At 41.0% G+C, this 20,338-nt stretch overlaps 1 protein-coding gene across 1 annotated transcript in view; it reads left to right on the forward strand.

The window, feature by feature from the left end:
• GALNT14 (polypeptide N-acetylgalactosaminyltransferase 14) overlaps positions 1–20,338 on the forward strand; it is a 268,075-nt gene that overhangs the window by 222,673 nt on the left and 25,064 nt on the right. Inside the window, exons 8-11 of the mRNA XM_072410305.1 lie at positions 1,227–1,311; positions 1,904–2,007; positions 13,076–13,202; positions 16,545–16,637. Coding sequence (XP_072266406.1) covers positions 1,227–1,311; positions 1,904–2,007; positions 13,076–13,202; positions 16,545–16,637 — 409 coding nt within the window. The remainder of the gene's footprint in view (positions 1–1,226; positions 1,312–1,903; positions 2,008–13,075; positions 13,203–16,544; positions 16,638–20,338) is intronic.

Raw genomic sequence — 20,338 nt, forward strand, 5'->3', positions numbered from 1 at the left:
GACAAAGTAGAGTCGGGGTCACAGGCAAAGGTCGGTCCAGGCAGAGTACAATTACAGGGTCAGAAACAGTACATCCGAGGAAATATCACACCATCAGAGGGTCAGTCTAGCCTAACACTGCAGCTAATGACTGTGAGTAGAAAGGCTTTAAAGTCCTAGCAGCCAATGACAGTGCGGGACTGAAATCAGGAACTACTCTGCTCATTAGTCTCAGCATAAACTCCAAATCCCCTTCAGCTGTGCACAGTCTCAGGGGATGCCGAGAGACCTTTCACAGTCAAGGAGAAACCGGGGATGTCACAGACTGCAGAGCAGACGACAGCTTTTTGCCTGATTTCCTCAGCTGCTGTAAGCTACAATGTCAAAGAGAATAAACAGGGCAGGCTGACCAACGGCAGCCTAATCCATGGCATCGTTGGCCAGATAATTGTCTCCTAACAGAGTTTTTACAAAAATTTTTTGTAACAATATGAATACATTTCTCAGTTTCAATAAAGTATTGGGTCACTGGAGCACAATGTCATTGGAGCACAGAGGTTACTAGAGCACAAGGAGTCATTGGAGTACAAAGGGTCAGTGAAACACAAGTCATTGGAGCACATAGTGCTATTAAAGCCCAGGGGTCACTAGATCACAACGGGTCATTGGAGTATTAGTTGGTGAAGCACAAGGGGTGACTGGAGAACCACTGGTAATGAAGATTTGGGTCACTGTATCATTTAACCAGAACATCACTGGAGCACAAGTGGTCATTAAAGCACAGGGTTCTTCAACTAAATTAGTCAATTTAGGATTACTAAAGCACTGGCAGTCTTTGGAGTATGGGATCACTGTAGCTCCAAGAGTCAGTGGAGAAGGGAGGATCTCTGGAGCACAAAGGTAAAACTGAAGCACAAGGTAATTTGTTTATGCAACACATGCTCCATATGCTTACAGTTGCACCCGAGAAGACTTTGCTGGATGAAAAAATAGAATGCAGCCAGTGTGCAATCTGCAGATGCTTTGTACAAATGTCCTGTGAGCTGTAGATATAGTGATTATAGAAAGGGGTTCCCTGAAGAACCAAAAGGTATTTCAAGGGTTCCTCCATGTTAAACAGGCCAAGGAAGGCTGATCTAATGGTTTTGTATCTTCTAACAACCATATATTCAATGTATAGTTTGTTCCACACTTGACATTTAATAACTTGAATTACAAAATTTACAATTAATTTTTTTTTTTTTCAGGATTTGATTGGAGTTTGCACTTTAAATGGGAACAACTCTCTATGGAGCAAAAAGCTAAAAGATCCGACCCTACAGCTCCAATAAAGTGAGTCCCAAAAACAATTATAACCAGCACCAGGGATTTTTTGTGGTATTTTGAATACATAATTACATAATACGGAATTCTATTCAGATATAAAAAAGCACCAGTTACTGCAGTTGTTTTTTAAATAAAAAACCAATCAGACCTTGTTGCATTACAATGTGCTGACAGAGAGGAGACCTCATCAAACTGCTGCTGCTCGGTCACTGACCAATTACAGGGTAGGTGGCGCGGAGGTGACTAAACTCTTATGCTTGACAGCAATCGGGAACAGGGAGGTCAACAACCTCGCTGAGATATGTAAATTTAAGGAATGGCTGGACACAAAGCACATCTTTTAGCAGGTAAAACAGGTTCCATAGATGTAATGTAACAATGTGTTTGATTGTTTGTCTAAAGTTTAGCTTCAAAGGACCTACAGAAAAAGTCATTGCATGCCAAAATAGTCATAAAGTAAACCCTAAAACACCTAAAAAAAAAAACAACAAATTTGAACTGGGCAGATCCATCCCTGGTGGGTTAAAGAATCCCTTACCTTTGCTCTCATTCTTCCAAATATGGGTGACTGATGCCACTTCTTGTCTCCAACATACAGGACTCCTGTAATAGCCGGTGGACTGTTTGTGATCGACAAATCCTGGTTTAACCACTTAGGGAAATATGACACAGCTATGGACATCTGGGGAGGAGAAAATTTTGGTAAGCAAGTGATAAAATTTTATCCATTAAACCACCTCACCAATTACATTTTAATAGAAAGAAACCAAGAGGTTTTGACATGTAAGAGAACATGAATATAGTGATCCTGGGACTCTGGTGTCTTGGTTGACCTAGGGAACTAACCCTGCAGTCCTAGTTGACCCAGAAGAGCACCTGAACTGTGCTGATTAACCCAGAACTGACCCTGCCTTCCAATTGGCTTAGGGAACTGACCTTACTGTCCTAATGAACCCAGAGAACTGACTCTCCTTTCTTGATTGACCCTGCCCACCTGATTGATTCATGGAACTGAGGCTTCCATTTTGAGTGACCCAGTAAATGGACCATGCTCCCCTAATTGACCCAGGGATCTGACCCTGCTGTCCTGATTGTCCCACTGAACTGATCCTCTTGTTTTGATGGGCCCAGGGAAATAACCCTCCTGTGCTGATTAGCCCAGGGAACTCACCCTCCTGTCTTTACTGACCTAATAAATTCTCCTTGCTGTCTTGGTTGACCCCGAGAATAGACCCTGTTGTCCCGATTATCCCAGGGAACTCACCCTCCTGTCCTGATTGACCCAGTAACCTGACCATGCTCTCTTGGTTGACCCCGGGAACTGACCCCTCTGTCCTGATTTACCAGGAAACTAACCAAACTGTTCTGATTAACACATGGAACTTACCATGCTATCTTGACTGATCTAGGGAGAAGAAGACCTTAACTCTTTAGGTTGTTCAAACGAAGCAGGTAAACGACTATATACCAGTCATTACTGACTTACTATGCCTTGTTCTGCATTGTGTCTTTGTGTATAGGTGGCTATCTTGGTAAGGGCAAGGTTTTATCAGTGTTTTCTGTACTGCTCCAACCATTACTGGTATACTAATAGCTTTTACCATAATGATCTAAAAGCTTAAGAAGAGGTGGAGACAGCACAGAATCAAACAAGGACAGGGAGATTCTTGCACTGCAGGTTCTCAGGTACAGCTTTCCGTCCAGCAAGGAAACCAATGAGCAGCATTATCACCAAAACTCACTGCAAAATTTTAAATCATGTGCGGTGGTGCCTTATTTATCACCTTGCAGATACACAGCTATGGAAGTTAAGGCACAAGAATGTCTGGGTATAGGATTGGTTGAGGACAGAATAAACATGTCCATAATAGAGATCAGAAAAAACTCCACTCCTCATTTACCAGTTCACTAACCAATGGGAATTTAAGTAACTCCTTCGTTACTCACTAGCGAGCACCATGTTGGTATGTGTAGTGTGATTGGAAAGCCACATTGTTATTTCAGAATTTCCTCCACCTTGAAAACAGAAAATCTTTTAGGTACGATGCCACATAGTAACTGTAACCACCGGTCTACTTTGCAGAGTAAATTGCAGTTTAACAAGAGTAATCATAGACTGAAGACTGTAAATATGCAAACCTAATATAAAGTTATTCAAAGCTCTCGTAAAAAATGAAATATTAAATATTCATTCCCTGTCTCGTGAAAGCTCATTAAACAGATTGCTATTTACCAAGAGGTACCCGGGAATTTTTACAAGAATAGAAAATACATAAATCATGCTGTTGACTTTATGAAAAAGTTAAATCAATTCAAATGACTTCTTATTTTTGGTGCACATTAATCAATACATTTCCTTAGGGAATTCTGGAAGTGGCGTGCTAATCTTGCCGCCATAGAAAAGAGTATTGATGCAGATAAAATACACCTAAAAGTCGGTCATGGTAATATTTTTTTTCAGCAGGCATTAGATCATCATTAGGAAGTGGAATATGTTTCAGCTGATGATAATTTGACAACTTTACTAAATATCAACTGCACCACATAACAAGCTTATTGTCAAGGGGTGTGTGGGGTCTGTAATTTGGAGACTCTACCTTGTCTCATGGGTAAAGTGGATATTCAGGACACTGCAGAACACGTGTATGGAATTTGAGAAAACCTGCAAGTCAGGGCAGGCACTGGAGTATGTTAGCATGCTATTTATACAGACATATATGCAACAACCAATCCAACATGTACTGTAATGAATAGTTCTGCCACTAGGTGGCGATGTTATAGGTAAAGTGTGTTTAATGTATTCTTATCTATAGCTGAGCTACATAGGTATAATGTAATTGCCTGTCTCTACATGCCTGGTATTTCCAATAAAAACATAGTTGGGCTCAGTCATGTATCCAGCAATATCTTCATGCTGAGAGTTCTTATCTGCATCATTTTTCAGGTTCAGTGCAGAATCATCAGCAAATGCTCGTAGAAGGGCTCCAGTACAAGTACTTTATAGAATTATATGACATGTACCCTGCAAAAAAAGTTCTTTATTATCAACATTTCCATCAGCAGATGCATCATTTCTGTATCTTGGGGAGCTACAATTACTGCTGGTATATATGACTTTTGATGTGCCAGATACTTGATCTCCTGCATTCTATGGCTTCTCCTGCAGACTGCTATGCCATTGCAGTACCCATCAATTATACATACAGAAGAGGATAAAGAGCAGTGTTTCTCAACCTTTATAATATGGGGAACCCTTGAATTAACTTTCAGGTCTTCAGAGAACCCCGGCTATAATTACTATATCCACACCGCACAGTTTGGTGATCAGTGGGAAGAATTATCAGGTCAGGTGACTCACTCCAGGGAAAGGTGCTGGGAGAGGATTGAAGGAACTTTCATGTGCCATACCAGTTTGTTGGCGGTGTAGGATTCCCAGAGTCTGCAGATTTACAATTTGAAAATACTTTAAAACATTAGTGTAATATTTCGGTTCTCGAGGTCTGGTAAGTGCAGAAGTGTGATCCTAAAGAGGTGTGGTGAAGGTGCATTTCTGTGCCATTTCCTAAAGAGGGAGTTGTATTCTATTGGACTAATATAGGTAATACATATATTATATGTTGTTTTACCCTTGATTCTTTTGAATTGCATATTATTTTGAATAATATTGCCTATGCACTATATGATGTTAGTGGGAAGAATTCCTCTTACATTGCTGGCCAGTGGGAAGAATGTCACCTACAAAAGATCTTTGGTATTACTTAAACTGACCTGAGAGGCACAAAATGCTCAAGGAACCCCCAGCAACCTCTGGAGCAGTGGTCACCAAACTTTTCAGTTCCGTGGACCAATAAAATCACCAGCTTCTGACATAGCATGCACGGGGAGCCGGGTGTCACTAAAAGGGGGAGAAACCTCCCGTGAGTGACGTCATTATGACATATCCCTGCCCACTCTCCCATCGCTGATCGAAGCCTACGATAGAAGAGTGAGCAGGTTATGTTGAGGGACACAGTCCGCCCACTTCCCTGAACCTGGAAACTGCACGGAGGTGTGGTCCACACCTCCGGGTGATGCGTCCCTTCAACAGGGTCCTTCTCCTGATCCCACTCAAGGGTGCACCAGCCAGAGCCGTGGACCCCCAAAACCACCAGTTGGCGACCTCTGCTTTGAAGGAACCCCAAGGATTATTGAAATCATCTAGAACTCATCTAGATTTTAATATTTGCAAATTTAAGGTATGAAAATTGCCTCCAGCTTCAATAATTTGCCACATCCTGGACCGATCTCTTACCCTCTGAGCTTCCTATAGAAATTCTTGGCGTCTTCAGCGGCCCATGTGACGTTTTAGCAGCACTCGGAGATATAATGAGATGGAGATGAGCTGAGAATTCAATAGGCTCCCATATCAGTCTGAGAGAAGTGACAATACAAATGGAATTAGTGAAAAACAGAAGAGTGGCTCTTGTCAGGATGAGAGGCCTTGCATGACTGAGCCAGAACAAGCCGAGAGTTTAGTCGCTGACACATTCCATTATAAGACACCGCCTGCCGGTAACATCACCGCAAATACATTGCTAGAAGCATGAGAGCTGCCATTTCTCTACCCAACAGGTCGAATCAGATGAACAAAACCATTTATAATGATGGAGCTTGAAAATACAGACAAAGAGAGGGTTTAATAAAATAATGAAAAGCCTAACCACGCGGTGGCTACATTCTTACCAAGCTGGGTGTTTTGGATTATTTCCTCCCGCTATTATATTATATTCCTCATTATATTAAATATTGGGGGGAATTTTTGGAGGTCCAGTTGTTGGTGGTAGAGTTGTGCAAAGGTTGTCCTGAAAAAAAACCTTTTTTGCTGCTGAGGTCTGCAAACCAGCAGCTTTCCATCTCCAGTATAAGCATGCAGGTGACCTATAAGGGGGTGCATGGAAAGCTGAGTTGTTTAATCACTGCTGGGAGGGGAGTTGAACTACTATAATCACCATTGCTACATAAGCTGGCACACAGAATGTTGTCTGAAACATAAAAAGGTGCAAGCTCTGAAACTCTGCAAGACTGCCTAAAGACCAATACAAGACTTTTGGCTCCAAGACTCGTGTTCTATCGCAGGCTCAGCCCTGCTCCCAACCGCCCCCATGGAGTGATTGGGAACCATATTGTGCACATGGCTGCGATTGCTGAAGATTGCAGCACAATTCCTGAAAAGAGACCAGTTGCTTCTGGCTGCAGTTACAATTCCTCCTTTACTGCACTGAGCGACACAACAAAGCGTCAGATTCTGCAGGTGAGGGCCAGTTCGGAGCGGCAAACAATGAGGTTTGCAACTGCAAATCTGGAATAGGCTGATAACTCTGTTAATGCATGCAGAAAGGCCAGATTGTCACCTTTAGGAAGAATTCTGTAATTTTTTTGGAACAATCTGTGGACAAAAAATATGAGAGATGGAAAAATATTATAAAGTAACAACTTACTTTTAAGATATAGATACACTTGGCTTTACTTTTCTAATAATGGAAAGCCATGGATTTCCTTAAGACTTTCATTCTCCCTGGGTATCTGTCACTAGTAGCCAACAGGGCCATATATCTCCTATGGGTGATAGGTTGAACGTTTTTTATGTAGATCTTTGTAAATAAAACATGTCTTGTAGTTGCAGATATTTACACATCTCACTGAATGACGCTCGCCGTCTGACTAATGAAAATAGGCCACTGTCCTCGTCACAGGCAGCAGACATATTGAGAGTGACAAATTGGTTTATGGAACAGCAGAATATATGAAAATCTCAGCCCTCCTAATCAGTTTTTACCTCCCGCATTTTTTTTTTTCTTGCAGAATTTATTGACTCATCAAGTGAATGTGTCCTCCTATGGGATGCAGAAAGCTATTATGTATGTGTTATCTGGAGCCGGGCCCTCGCACAGTCAATATTCTGATTGAATTTCAGGCCTCTGGCGGGAAGAGTGTGCTTTTTTTTCCACCTTTGTTTTTCATTTTTCTTTGCAGAAGTCGGCGTCAGATGAGAGAAACCTCTCCATTCCTCCTACACTATTGCATTTGTTAAAGCATTCCAAGTTTCTGGGTTTGGTTTGCTTTGTTCCATTCGGAGGAGATAAGTCTGTTTATTTTATATTTTATAAGGGGACCAGGTAAAACAAAATTGCTGAAAGGTGCAAAGCTCCAGATAGTGGATTTTGGGATGTATGCTTTCGTTGCTTGGCCAGCTTTCGTTGCTTGGCCTGTCATTCGTGTTTATGGATGATGGAAAATGGAAAGATGGCAGGGAGGTGTACACAGACGCCTATGGTGCCCACTGATTTATCAGACCATGCATTTAAAAGCTCAGTCTATTTATCCTTTATTTTCTTACAACCCCCTCCCAAAAATTAGAAGGGAAATTTATATTTACACCCTGGATTCCATCCACTGGCTTTAAGTTTTTAAGGTATGAGGAATCATTCTTAAGACAGTTTAACAAGAAGTATCTCCTTGGAAAGATTCTCCTCCATTTTTGTTTTGGTGACGTTTTGTCACTTTCTGCCCCACGGTAAATTTCCCTAAAGTTCGCAGACCATATTAAGAACCTGGCTCAGAATTTACCTTTTGCCTCTTCATCCAAGGTTAAACTACAAGTAAAAAAAAAAATATTTGTAATGGAACTACCTGTAATGGAGTTCCCTTTCAAAATTTGAGATCAGTCAGGACTTTAAGGTCAGGCCATGTTCCTTCTGCAATAAGCTTTCTTACCTAGAAAGCCGGGATACCCTATCGCTTGTCCCTGCATAAAAAGGACCTGTCTGGTCACACTTTTATCATTTTTGGGTTTACTTCCACGTTAAATGCCCCTTTTTATCTATGGGACAAGTAAAAGGGAATTACCTCCCCTTATCTTCTCCTGCTCCCCTGGCAGTTGTCCATCACTTTGGGTTGTGTGCAGACCCATTGCATCCTCACTATCAACCCAAGACTACCTGTCCTGTATTCCAAGAGATGACTTCAAGCCTGAAACCACATCAGCTGCACAGATGCAGGAAATACGGAAAATAAAAGTCCTATTTCCATTCCTCCAGACAAAATTTAACATTTCATGTTGGAGTGCTATGGGAAGCCCGCTGCAAGGTAATTTTTTTATGTTAAGCCTTAAAGTGTGCTAAATTGCACATCATTTTGACTGCCATTAACACTATCCAATCAGTTAGTGCAGATTGTACCAGGACCAATGTAGGGTTTTGTCATGTAAAGTTCATGTCACTAAATGCCCCCAGAAGCTAACAATCTAATTCTTACACCATAGACTAAGGCAAGTTTTGGGGGAAAGCCAACTAACCTACCAGTATGTTTTTGGGATCTGAGAGGAAACCCACACCAACATAGAGAGAACATAGAAATTAAAATTTGTCTGAGGATTCTGGAGCAGCAAGGTGAGCCTGAACCTGCCCCAAAAACTCCACCAGTGTCCCCAGGTTTATCATCCATTTACAAGCAGAATATCATCAGACAATTTCCAATATTATAAACTAGTATATTAGCGGTCATGTCACATCAGGATAATATAAAAAAAAGGAACAGTATTCACTATCTGGCCTTTTATCTGGCTTCTTATTACAGACTTGTATTATACAGCAGCTGATGTTCTGTATTCCACAAGCTTACAGAAACATGTTTTCATTAATAGAAGATTTTCTCCTCCTGACTTCAAAGGAATTTGGTTCTTTGATACAATGTATCAGCGGAGGAAGGGGAGGAATCATTCTGTGTCTGTAGATAAGGTGTTATTGCAGTCAGGAGGGGACGCCGCCTTGGTGACTTTCCGTTAGCTGCGATTGGGATTGCTGCGTGTTACACAACCGTCTTAATCCTCGGTACACGGGGATCTGATATTCTTCTGGCTCGCCTAAGTCGAACAAGACACGTCTGAGCTCAAGGAGCGACTAAACCGCCTTTTGACAAAGACCTCAAATAACTCTGGTAAAGAGGACCTGTCTGCCGCCAGCAGACACCATGCTACAAGGAGGCAAAGAGAAATGGTAGACCCTGGGCATAAAGTGGAACTTTGATCAAAAAATTAATTTTCTCCTGTAATAATATATTGAAATGTAATATAAAAATGTTATGTGTTGTATTCTTCTCAATTAGGCATTCTGAATGGTGCAGCATGATGGATCGCCCTCAACCATTCCATGATGCTGTGACATTGGGAATGAAGTCATGCATAGGGACTTGTCAATAGACAACGGGGATCAGGGCATAGAAAGGTTACCAAAACAGATTTCAGTTAGTCTCACCTGGGGCAGCCCAATAGAAAATGAATAGGGGCAACGCTGAGTACAGTGTTGGAAACTGGAGACAGCAAGGTGCCAACCGCTTGGAGCTGCATGGGAACACTTGTTCCTGCCATGGGTCTGAACTGAGCCTTAGTGTTAAAAAAAACAAAAATAATAAAAACTTGGCCAAACACATGTCCAACGCAAACAATTCTGCACGGTCCTTAGAAAATGAACACACAATAATGCACTCTGCTTGTGTGCTAGACTTTCACCTTGGGTTATCCTCATCCTTTATCAATCTTTGGTCATTTTCCTTCTTTAGCTGTGTTTAGTCAATCAAGCTTGGCATCTTTCTCTGGCTGAAGTTGGTTTATGTCCTCTGCCCATTTCTGAGCTAAGCCTTTCTTTCAGGTTCAACACAGACGTTATTGCATGGTCTTCAGGATCACTCTTAGGCCCTCAACCCTGTAAATTACCATAGATGTTCAACAGCCTTCTTTACTACATTCTTGACCAGGACACACCTGACACTGGGTCCATAGCCTTGGGGTCTAACTGACCCCAGACCTTCAGCAGCCACTTTCACCTCTGGGAAATGCCACTCTTTAATGAATCGAAGGCTTACCCTTCTCCTATTGCACACTGGTCAATGATCCCAAGGAGTTCTCCTAAAGCCAACATTTTCTAAACTGCCCAAACATTCATCCAGGACCTATTCCACCAAATAAATACCAACCCCGTGCATGATTACAGAAAACCACCCTCATTACATTGTGATTTTCTTGTGCATCTTGTGCAACAACATTTGCAACAAGAAAATATTTTTTTGGCAATGTAAATATATGTTGATTTATTGTAGGACATATAAGCCATATGCATTCGATACAAATATCCACTGTTTGAGTATAGTTTAGGATAAATTGGAAATACAGTATCCAGAAAGGTATATTAAGTCAGCATGGTTAGTCAAGTTCTCCCACAGCGTTTCACCATTTAGCTTCTTCAGGGGATGGTTTTTTAGACATGAGGTACAGCATATTTCCAATATGTTAGTGCCTTAGTTAAGGCATAAAGTTGCAGGGTGGGTAACTCAAATATGATGAGGGGTGACTAATTTCCAAGGTGAGGAAGCATAGACTGCCAGATCCCCGGGTTCCAATGGATGTTTGTTGGCAAATGGAATATATTTCTGCGTAATATCAAGGTAATCTATTCATGTCAAGGAATGTTCCAACCATAACCAAGGAGCCTGTACATCCCCCACGCTACCTCTGCCCATACCTTAACTCAGCACCACTGGATACTATCCAGGAAAATCTAATTGTGATGGTAACCTGCCCCTGTTCAATGCACATCGATATGGCTGCTTGTATAATTTTCAGAGTGTTTTCACCCTGTAACAGGAAATGTCTAACCAAGGACAATCATAGAGGGACCACTTGATAATATTACCACTTAAGCATGTTAAAGCTGATATGAGATTTGAGTGATTGGACCATGTACACCATATACATTTATGGACAAATATTCAGTATGCTAAGTAACCACAGACAGCCATTTATTTATACTACTCATTATGTTACCAAGTCCATAGTCATATCACTAAACTTCCCCTCTAAGAAGCCCTGGGTCTGGATCAGGCATTTTTAAATGTGAAAAAAGATTAGAAAAGGGGTCTTATTGCTTTTAACCATATACTTCAAAACATGAAAAAAGTAACAGTTTTATTGTGTCTCATATTCAATAAGGAACAAGTATTGCAATAGGTATTTATGTATATTCATTCAAGTAAAGGTCCATAAACAGATGATCACATGAGTTCACCTTGATCCACAGGTTCAATTCAGTCCTAAAATCCCAACACGTTTCTCAACACTTGCTTCTTCAATGGATGTAAGTAGTCAGGTATTAGTGTTAAGATTTTGAATGTCTTGATAGTAAGGTATCAAGTAACTAAATAGCTAGACTAATATCATGTAAAGATAAGTGTTAGTGAGACTGTGTCCAAATGTCCGTATTCCATGGAGCAGCCATATTAAAGAATGTATTGGGTACAATAAAAATATTCTGAGGGGAAATTTCATTTGCTGGTAAAAAAAATGATTTAAGGAAGCCCCACAACTTGTTGGTGTATAAGTACCTCTTTTATTTAAATCTGCCAAGAACTGCACAGGCACCAGGATTTACATAGATGTGTATCCCCTGTTATCTCTGTCTAGGGATATTTGGTGACCCTGGATTATGCCTGAACAAATAAATCCTGCATAATAATGGAACATGATGGAATGTAGGCAGAAGACCTGCATGACTATATGCACAGGGGGAGTGGAAAAGGAAAAGTTAAAATAAAAGGAGGGAGTATTCTGGGGGGGCTGGGGCGGTAAAAAAGGTGCCTGGTGGTAGAGAATAGGGGGATGGAGTGAAGAGAGGGGAAAGTAAGGAAACAAGAAATAGAGGGTCAGAACAGTTAGGAAGAAAGTTACCCGCCCTCCCAATAGGTTGTAAAAGAATTGGGTTTGTGATTTTGGGTTGGCGGTTTGAGGTTTTGAGGGTAGTGTTTTGGGGTTCTGGTTGGGTGAACCCATTTATTTTATGGGAGCCTGTTAAGTGTTTATGTCAGGAGTAGTGTTGGTCGAATATCACACTATTTGATTGGTTTTGGGTGATCGAATGCCGATTTCGAACACTATTGAAGTCAATTGTGGGAAAATCTGGGTTATTTTTAGGAACTATTAAGGGCTGCAAGAGCAATCAGATTGCACTTGCAGGCCTTTACTAGTTTTATGTTTTCTTGGATAGAGTTTCTCCACCCAAGAACACAGGAAGTCTTGTGTTCTTGGATAGAGAAACTCTATCCAGTAACACATACTACAGGTCTGAAACAGCGATCCTGATTCCTGTTGCTGCACTGTACTAGTAGAATGTGTTCATGGTTAGAACTTGTCCCAATTCAACCTCTAGTGCCCGGCGATCGCCTGCAGTGACACCTGTGACCGCAAAATTCCCACTGATATTCAGTCTCAAATTGGTGTACAGCGGCTGGGAGCAATACCTCCAACCTGATGAACCCAGTGTAAGGGTTTTGTTAAAATGGTATATATATATATATATATATATATATATATATATATATATATATATAGTATAAATTTGGTTATTTACCATAGTTTTATTTTGGTTAATAAAATGTTTTGATAAAATAAAAATGTTTTACCCCTAACGGATTTTCTGTCTGTATTTGAGAGGGCGTTTTAAAGGGGGAGAGGGCTGTTGCAGCAAGGTAAAAATGGAGCAAGTCTCTGGGCTACATAAGTCAAGGTAGTGACATCCAATCAAGAATAATAGAATATTGTGATTTGTGCAATAATGAATAATTGTTGTGAATATAGAATCACAGAATGTATAGAATGTATACACCTAACATGATAACATCATTCTGGTGATTGTTCTCCTTTAACAGGCTTAACTAGAATATATTCTTCATGTTTTTTATGCAGAGATCTCATTTCGTGTGTGGATGTGCGGGGGAAGCCTGGAGATCATCCCGTGTAGTCGGGTGGGTCACGTGTTCCGAAAGAAGCATCCCTATGTGTTCCCTGAGGGCAACGCCAACACGTACATCAAGTAGGTAGACTATTACCTCTGCCGGTAATGAGCGGAGCACCGGGGACGCAGCTGTGTATTATTTGCCTTTGCAGGCGTGCGGCATATCGCTGTGTCGAATCAGCTCTGAAATTGATTTTTCACACACTGTGACATTGTTAATTAAGAAGTAACAGCATCTAGAAAACAATCTCTTCTGCTCTTATCTCGCCTTACAAGATTAAAATCAATACGTTTTCATAAGGCCACTTGACAGGGGTTAAATACATCGTATCACTTCATATCTGTCTCCTCATGCAAATGCCGTTGTCTTTATTTACAGTCTCTTCTCTCAGCTAGGGAAAAAAACAGGCAACAGCAGAAATAATAATAGAATAACATAACATACCTAAAGATCAATGGCACTCAATGCTAAGATTTCATTGTAGCTGCCTGCGACTTAAAGTGTAGGTCTGGATAAAAATAACAGAATGGTATGCGGTGCACCTCTGCAATCCATGCGCGCTTCTCCATGCTTCATCCTTTGAAGAATGCTGCAAGTACAGAAATATACTCATTGATCTGCCATATTTCAGTAGTGATCTGACAACTCTGCCTCTGCTGCACTGAAATGCTAAGCAGAGTTGTCAGCTATGACCAGTGCTCAAGAAATGTGCAAACCCATTTCTGCAGCAAAATGAACCGTGTTGGCTCACAGTAAGAAATTAGGAGTGCAGTAGATTTTTGGCAGATTTGTTTAGACCTGCCTCTGCGATCCTGTGCAGTAGTGCTCGGTCATTCACCCAATTGAAGAACTGACTGGTGTGGTTCACTCAACCCCTCAATGTTCTGTAAGGGGCTGTCAAGGGGGTAGAAGTTACTTGTAGCGTCTCCCCCAAGGCATTGGTTCCCTGGCATGAGGAAGCAGTAACCTCACCGCAGCCTCATTGCCATGCTGAACATAATCTGTCGGATATTGGGTTCTGAATACCAAAGGATTGACGCAAAGCAAAAACATCATCTTGGCATGTTATGCCAGAAGGTACCAAATACACATGCAACACTTAGGAGCTCACCCAAATATCAGCATTGGATACAGTTGGCCTATAAAATGTCCCTGTTGTGCTAAACAAGCAATGGATATCCAAAGCTGGCATCCACCCACATGCCATACTTACACCCCCTGAGACAAGGGGCCTGATTTATGAAAGCTCTCCAAGGCTGGAGAGAATACACTTTCACCAGTGAAGCTGGGTGATCCGCAAACTTGGAATGGATTTCATCAAAGTAATTTGCTTTTTGTTAGCAAATGTTTTGAATCCTGGACCAGATCCATTCCAGGTTTGCTGCACCACCCAGCTTCACTGATGAAAGTGTATCCTCTCCAGCCTTGGAGAGCTTTAATAAATCAGGCTCAAGAAATCTGGGGCATTCCATTACATAAGTCCCGATCATATATTAAATATTACGAAGCCACATTAAATTGTGCCTTTTATGTCTGTCTGTGCTTAAGGCAACTCAGCATGCACACCCATTGAACATTAAAAACATACAAAGACAATAACTTCGCTAAAAATAACTATGTTGGTCAACTTTTTTTTTTTGGAAGCCCATTCACCAGCCATGGCTCTGCTCTCCGGCCCACCTGCAAAGGTTAGCAGCAATGGGTGAAGATATTAATAATGCAAAGAGAGCCTGGCAGGTGTTGTGTGTGACACACCAGAGCAAGTGTTCTGCCATCTTCCCGCATTCCGCCATAATTAATTTCTGAGAGAGTGAACATCAGGTGCATGTCTAATGAAGAGACGCTCATTTACATTCCAACTTCCAGATCTCATGCAAAGTTTTCCTGCATGTGTCGGGGAGGCTCCACCGCCTAACATATGCCGCACAGTGTCAATATTTCTTCAGAAATATTACACTTTGTCTTAAAGTCTAATTGAAGTCTCACACTTTTTTTCTCTCTATCTTTAGTCCTGTACTGCCACATGGTATGATTTTAATGCATTTTTACTAGTAAATGACTTAATGTACTATTTCTGAGCAGAAATTGGCTTCTTTTTCCAGTGCTCTTTCCTTGCAGAGCTGAGTAACAGTCACACCTATTGGGCCTGATTTATTAAAGCTCTCCAAGGCTGGAGAGAATACACTTTCATCAATGAAGCTGTGTGATACAGCAAACCTGGAATGGATTTATTCAATGTTATTTGATATTTGTTAGCAAATGCCTTGAATCCTGGATCAGATCCATCCCAGGTTTGTTGGATCACCCAGGTTCACTGGTGAAAGTGTATTCTCTCCAGTCTTGGAGAGCTTTAATAAATCAGGGCCATTATCTCGTGTCCTCATATGAAATTTTGGTAGTACAGAAGAAGAATGGTCCGGGGTAACCTGGTCTATTATGAAGTGCACTGGGTAGGACAGTCAAACTGTGGTGGCTGCTGAACTTCATTGGACACTGCAATGCTATATGTAGGGAAACGAGGGTAACACAATAAGTGACAATGACTGGAAAAGTGTAAACCCCAACGTGCTGCAAAGATTAGCGTATGACTTCAAGTGCTATTGTGTACTTAATCAATGTCCTAAACCACCAATCTTGTATCATAGCAGGCAAGTTGACTCCATATGATCAGAGAGAGCAGCTTTTCTATACCAGGGATCTATGGAACCTGATGGTTCTTCCAAAGGTTTCCAAGGGTTCTGTAAGCAGTGAGCAGTGCTGGATTGATCTCTTGTCCAATGGTGCCTGTGTGGTTCCAACTCCTCTCAGCTTGCAACCAATAAAAGCTATCCTGTTGTTTTTTGGGGTACATTACATTGGCACCAGTGGCCATGTTGGCTGCCTGTAAGGGAAACATTCTTTCCATGGATTACTAGGAGCACTACATTAGCCACCACCATAGTTGGCATTTTTCTCAATGACCTCAAGAATAAGAGGACTCATTGCACTCACTGTATGACCTCCAGGTTGTGCACTATTCAATCTGAAAGACTAAAAACATCTTTGGGCAAAAAAGTTCTACAGCAGGAAGGATGGCATTGGTAGAGAGTGGGTAAATTGCAGCCTAAATTATTTTTTTTAAACAACTGCCAGGTCATATTTTAGTTAACAATAATGTTATCTGAAGTTGTATCATAGTCCTGCATGAGTAAATTCCCCCTAATTATCAGGGAACTGAACCCTTTCCAGGTCACCCAAAGCAAAAACATCATCTGCAAGTAAAGTTATGTTTTATCTACATCAGCAATGGGTATATTTGGATTGCAAAGAACTGGTAAAATATTCCGACTGCTAAACAGTTTCAGTGCTGTCTATGCGACGATAACAATGACACAGCAGGCAAATGTTTCTGATAACTCTGCTTTTCTGTCACCCCTCAGGAACACCAAACGTACAGCGGAGGTATGGATGGATGAATTCAAAAACCATTACTATGCAGCACGCCCGGCCGCCCAAGGGAGACCTTACGGAGAGTATGTATCTGCAGAGCTGCCAACTTCTTTTATAGAATAAAGAGTAAGGCTCCAAAGTATTTATTCAGTAAGATGGAACAAAGGACCATTCTGTTCTGTCTCTCAAATCAGCCTTTGAGATATCTTCAAGCTTTTTGTTACCATGGCACATCATTGCACTTGTTACACTGCAGTATTAAAAGAAATGTCATTTAGCAATATACAGATGTGCCTGACCCCATCGTGTTGGAAAGGGAGAAGAAGGTAGCTGTCATAAATAGCTGCTTCATTATAGGAGACCCTGTCAGTCTTTTAAAAAAATCTAATGATAGTAGAAATGGTATTATAGTCACTTCTCCAACCTTCCAAGGATGAAGTCTCCTTCATACTCTTCAACAATCAATTCAACCTTAACATGACGTGCACTATGGCTCCATCCATCCATAGACACGTTGGGTGACCTAGGTGGAGGATGGAACCGCAACACATGACAGGGGACAACTAGAAGTGGTAAATGCAAAAGAATCTTTTTTTATTCTTATAATGATAAAGAAGATAAATGTCCTCAGTGATCTTTATTTCTGTAGTCAGCATACTGACAGACATGGATTCTGATAAATGTCAAAAAAGCAATTCTGAGTCTTTTACCAAGCAGACCTTTTATATTCATTTGTGAGCAGACAACGTCCAATTACCAAGTATCTTAGATCACATAAATCAAAATACTCGCTATTCAGAGCATTTCCTGTGGAGTATAGGGAGTAAAGCCAGTTATATCAAAAGTTGTTACCACAAATTGTCAAGAATGTTCAGCATTAATGAGTGGAACTGCTACAAACCTTTTATGTTATTGGTTTAATGGGGTTCCAAAACATATATCTCATTAGGTTTGATATCTACAATGGATGTTCTGGCCCCATTATTTTTTTGGACTTTTACAAGTATGGCGTCTGATTACAGTAATATGGAAGGAAAGGGTAGATGTCTTTATCTCAATTGCTGATTGCACAAATTGCACAAATATTACGATAAACCTAGCAGGATGTGATATTTGTGAGATTGTTAGGACTGCTGCTTTCAGAGATTCCAAGATATAGCAAAATGGTGAACCAACATTGGTTGGCCATAGGGCCCGTAAGGTTGTATGGGATGGTGGGTGAGCACAGCTGGAATTTCAAACTATTATAAAAAACACAGTAGGTACATCATCTCAGGTTCCTCTCCTTTTCTTCTTTACCTTACAAAATTAGAAATTTGCTGCTCAATTGCAAGATTCAAAGGTTGAAAGACAAAAAAAGTTACTTTTGGATTAAGGCCACTTGCCAATTGGCTTGGTAAATGTTGGTTCGGCCAACGCCCAACTTTAGCTTCTGTTCTGCCCAATGTTACTTAACTCATACACAAACATCTTCAGGACACTACTGTAGAGTCTAAACCCAACTTTAACCTTTGAAAGATACATTTCTAACCGGGAACATTTAGTAGGAAGATCTAATTTTCATCTTGTATTTTCTGCTCATTCTTGCCTAAATAGTTCTTACCTTTGCATTACTTTTACCCTGACTTAACTAATTGTAAACCTACTCATCTGCCAACTAGGGATAAGTGAGAATGCCTCAGGCATTCTCGCGAAAATTTCCTTGAACTTTCAATGATTCTGCTAACCAATTTAGCAAAACCATCAGAAGAGGAAATTAAAACATGATGATTCCCAGAGCTGCATTCAGCCCTGGGAATCTCCCTCTTTGCGATCTCCGGGGCACTAGAGGTTAAATATTCTCTAGTGCCCCGGGGATCACCTGCAGTCACAGCTGTGACAGGGATGAACTCTGCAGTTCCACTGCGATCCCTGGGGCACTAGAGGTTTATTAACCTCTAGAGCCCCGGGGATCAAACACTCTTCTCCATTATGAGCTCAGTGTGCGATCCCCGAGGCACTAGAGGTTAATTACCTCTAGTGCTCCGGGGATGGCCTGCAGTCACATCTGTGACCGCAAAGTTCCCACGTGACCGTGGGAACTGAACTGCAGATAAACTCTGCAGTTCCACTACGATCCCCGGGGCATTAGAGGTTAATTAACCTCTAGTGCCCCGGGGATCGCACACTCTTCTCAACGAATGCACCCATAGCTGCAATCATTGAGAGGATGCCCAGCAAAAGAGAACCTCCTGACATTGTAATATAAGTATCTCTTACAAATGATACACATGTTACAGATACAAATGTATCATTTGTAAGAGATACTTATATTACAATGCCAGGAGGTTCTCCTGTGCTGGGCAGCTGTGGCTGCATTTATTGATAAGAGTGTGCGATCCCCGGGGCACTAGAGGTTAATTGACCTCTAGTTCCCGGGGATAGCAGAGGATTTCCAGGGCTGCATGATGCTCGATCTCGACCTCTCCGCGAATCAGAAAGCTGTTCTTGCTTACATTTTCAGTAAGCGAGAAAGGCCCGATTCGCCATGAGATCAAACTTTTTATTCCCACTCACTCATCCCTACTCCCACATGCCAGTGGTGGACTGATCACAAAGCAGCAACACTGTTATTTGAGCAGAAGGAGGAATCACGTGTTCCTCCATACCTGAATATATTGAGTACATTTTCTTCTTATGGCCAAATGGAGCAATGTAGGCACTGTGAGGGTTCAGTCTATGAGGACTTTACAACAATTTTAATATTTTTTTATACTGTTCATATTATGTTCAAAGCTCATTATTATAATCCAGCAAACCTCTTTGTACCATGATTGTCTCTAGTGGCTTTGTAGTCTATTCAACCACTTTCGTGTACCGAGACCCTCGTGATGACCTTTATTGCACTTTATTAGGAAATAGTATAAAACAAGAATTGAAGCAGACGTCATGCTTTTTAACGCCTTATGTTTTGTAGATACTGAGAAACACCATTGTATTAGATTTTTTGCATGGAAAGTGCCCTAACCACATGATCGACCCCATGTGTCTTTATAGGAGTGCTGCACATCCAGCTTCTTCTAGAAAAATTCCCAGGATACCTGCAAATATTGCATTTGCTTTATGCTGAAAGGAGTTTCTGCAGCTTTCTGTACAGATTAATATTGCTACGTTCTACAAATATTATTTTTCAGGACAGGGAGTCTAAAAACCTATACCAACCTGCACACTGCAATGAAAAAGTCATTTTTAGAATATTTAAATTCTAAATGGCTTTCCTAGAAATATACACATTACATGTCTTTTTTTGTGGACTTTACAGAAGTCTCTAAGTATAATTACCAAAATATAAAAGCTTTTCTTTAAGGTACTCCTCTCTAATTTACACAGTTATACTGCTTTATGTCCACTCCGTATTCCATAATGCATTGTTGCATTTACCCGCTCCAAAGTATTGGCCTTTGCTTCCAGCCATCAGCGCAGTATGAAAGGGAGACAAACAGCTCCCATTTACCGTATTACATGATTTAATTGTGCAAATTGCTCCCAGGTAATAAAATAAAGCAAGGGAGCCCATATTCATAAATTAGATGGCAAGGCCAATTATCTGTGAATTACATCGCTGGTAAAAGTATTTGGAATGTTGCAAACAATCAGGTTGTAACCTACTTACAGCTGATGTCTGCATTAGATTTAATAGACTGTGTTCATTAAGCTTCACACAGTTGAACAGAGCCTAAAATACTTCATAATAACTTCTGACGGAGAACAAAAATATTGCCATCCTGTTCATGATGTTTACAGA

The sequence above is a fragment of the Pyxicephalus adspersus genome, chromosome 4 (genome assembly GCF_032062135.1).
Source record: "Pyxicephalus adspersus chromosome 4, UCB_Pads_2.0, whole genome shotgun sequence".
Taxonomy (NCBI): domain Eukaryota; kingdom Metazoa; phylum Chordata; class Amphibia; order Anura; family Pyxicephalidae; genus Pyxicephalus; species Pyxicephalus adspersus.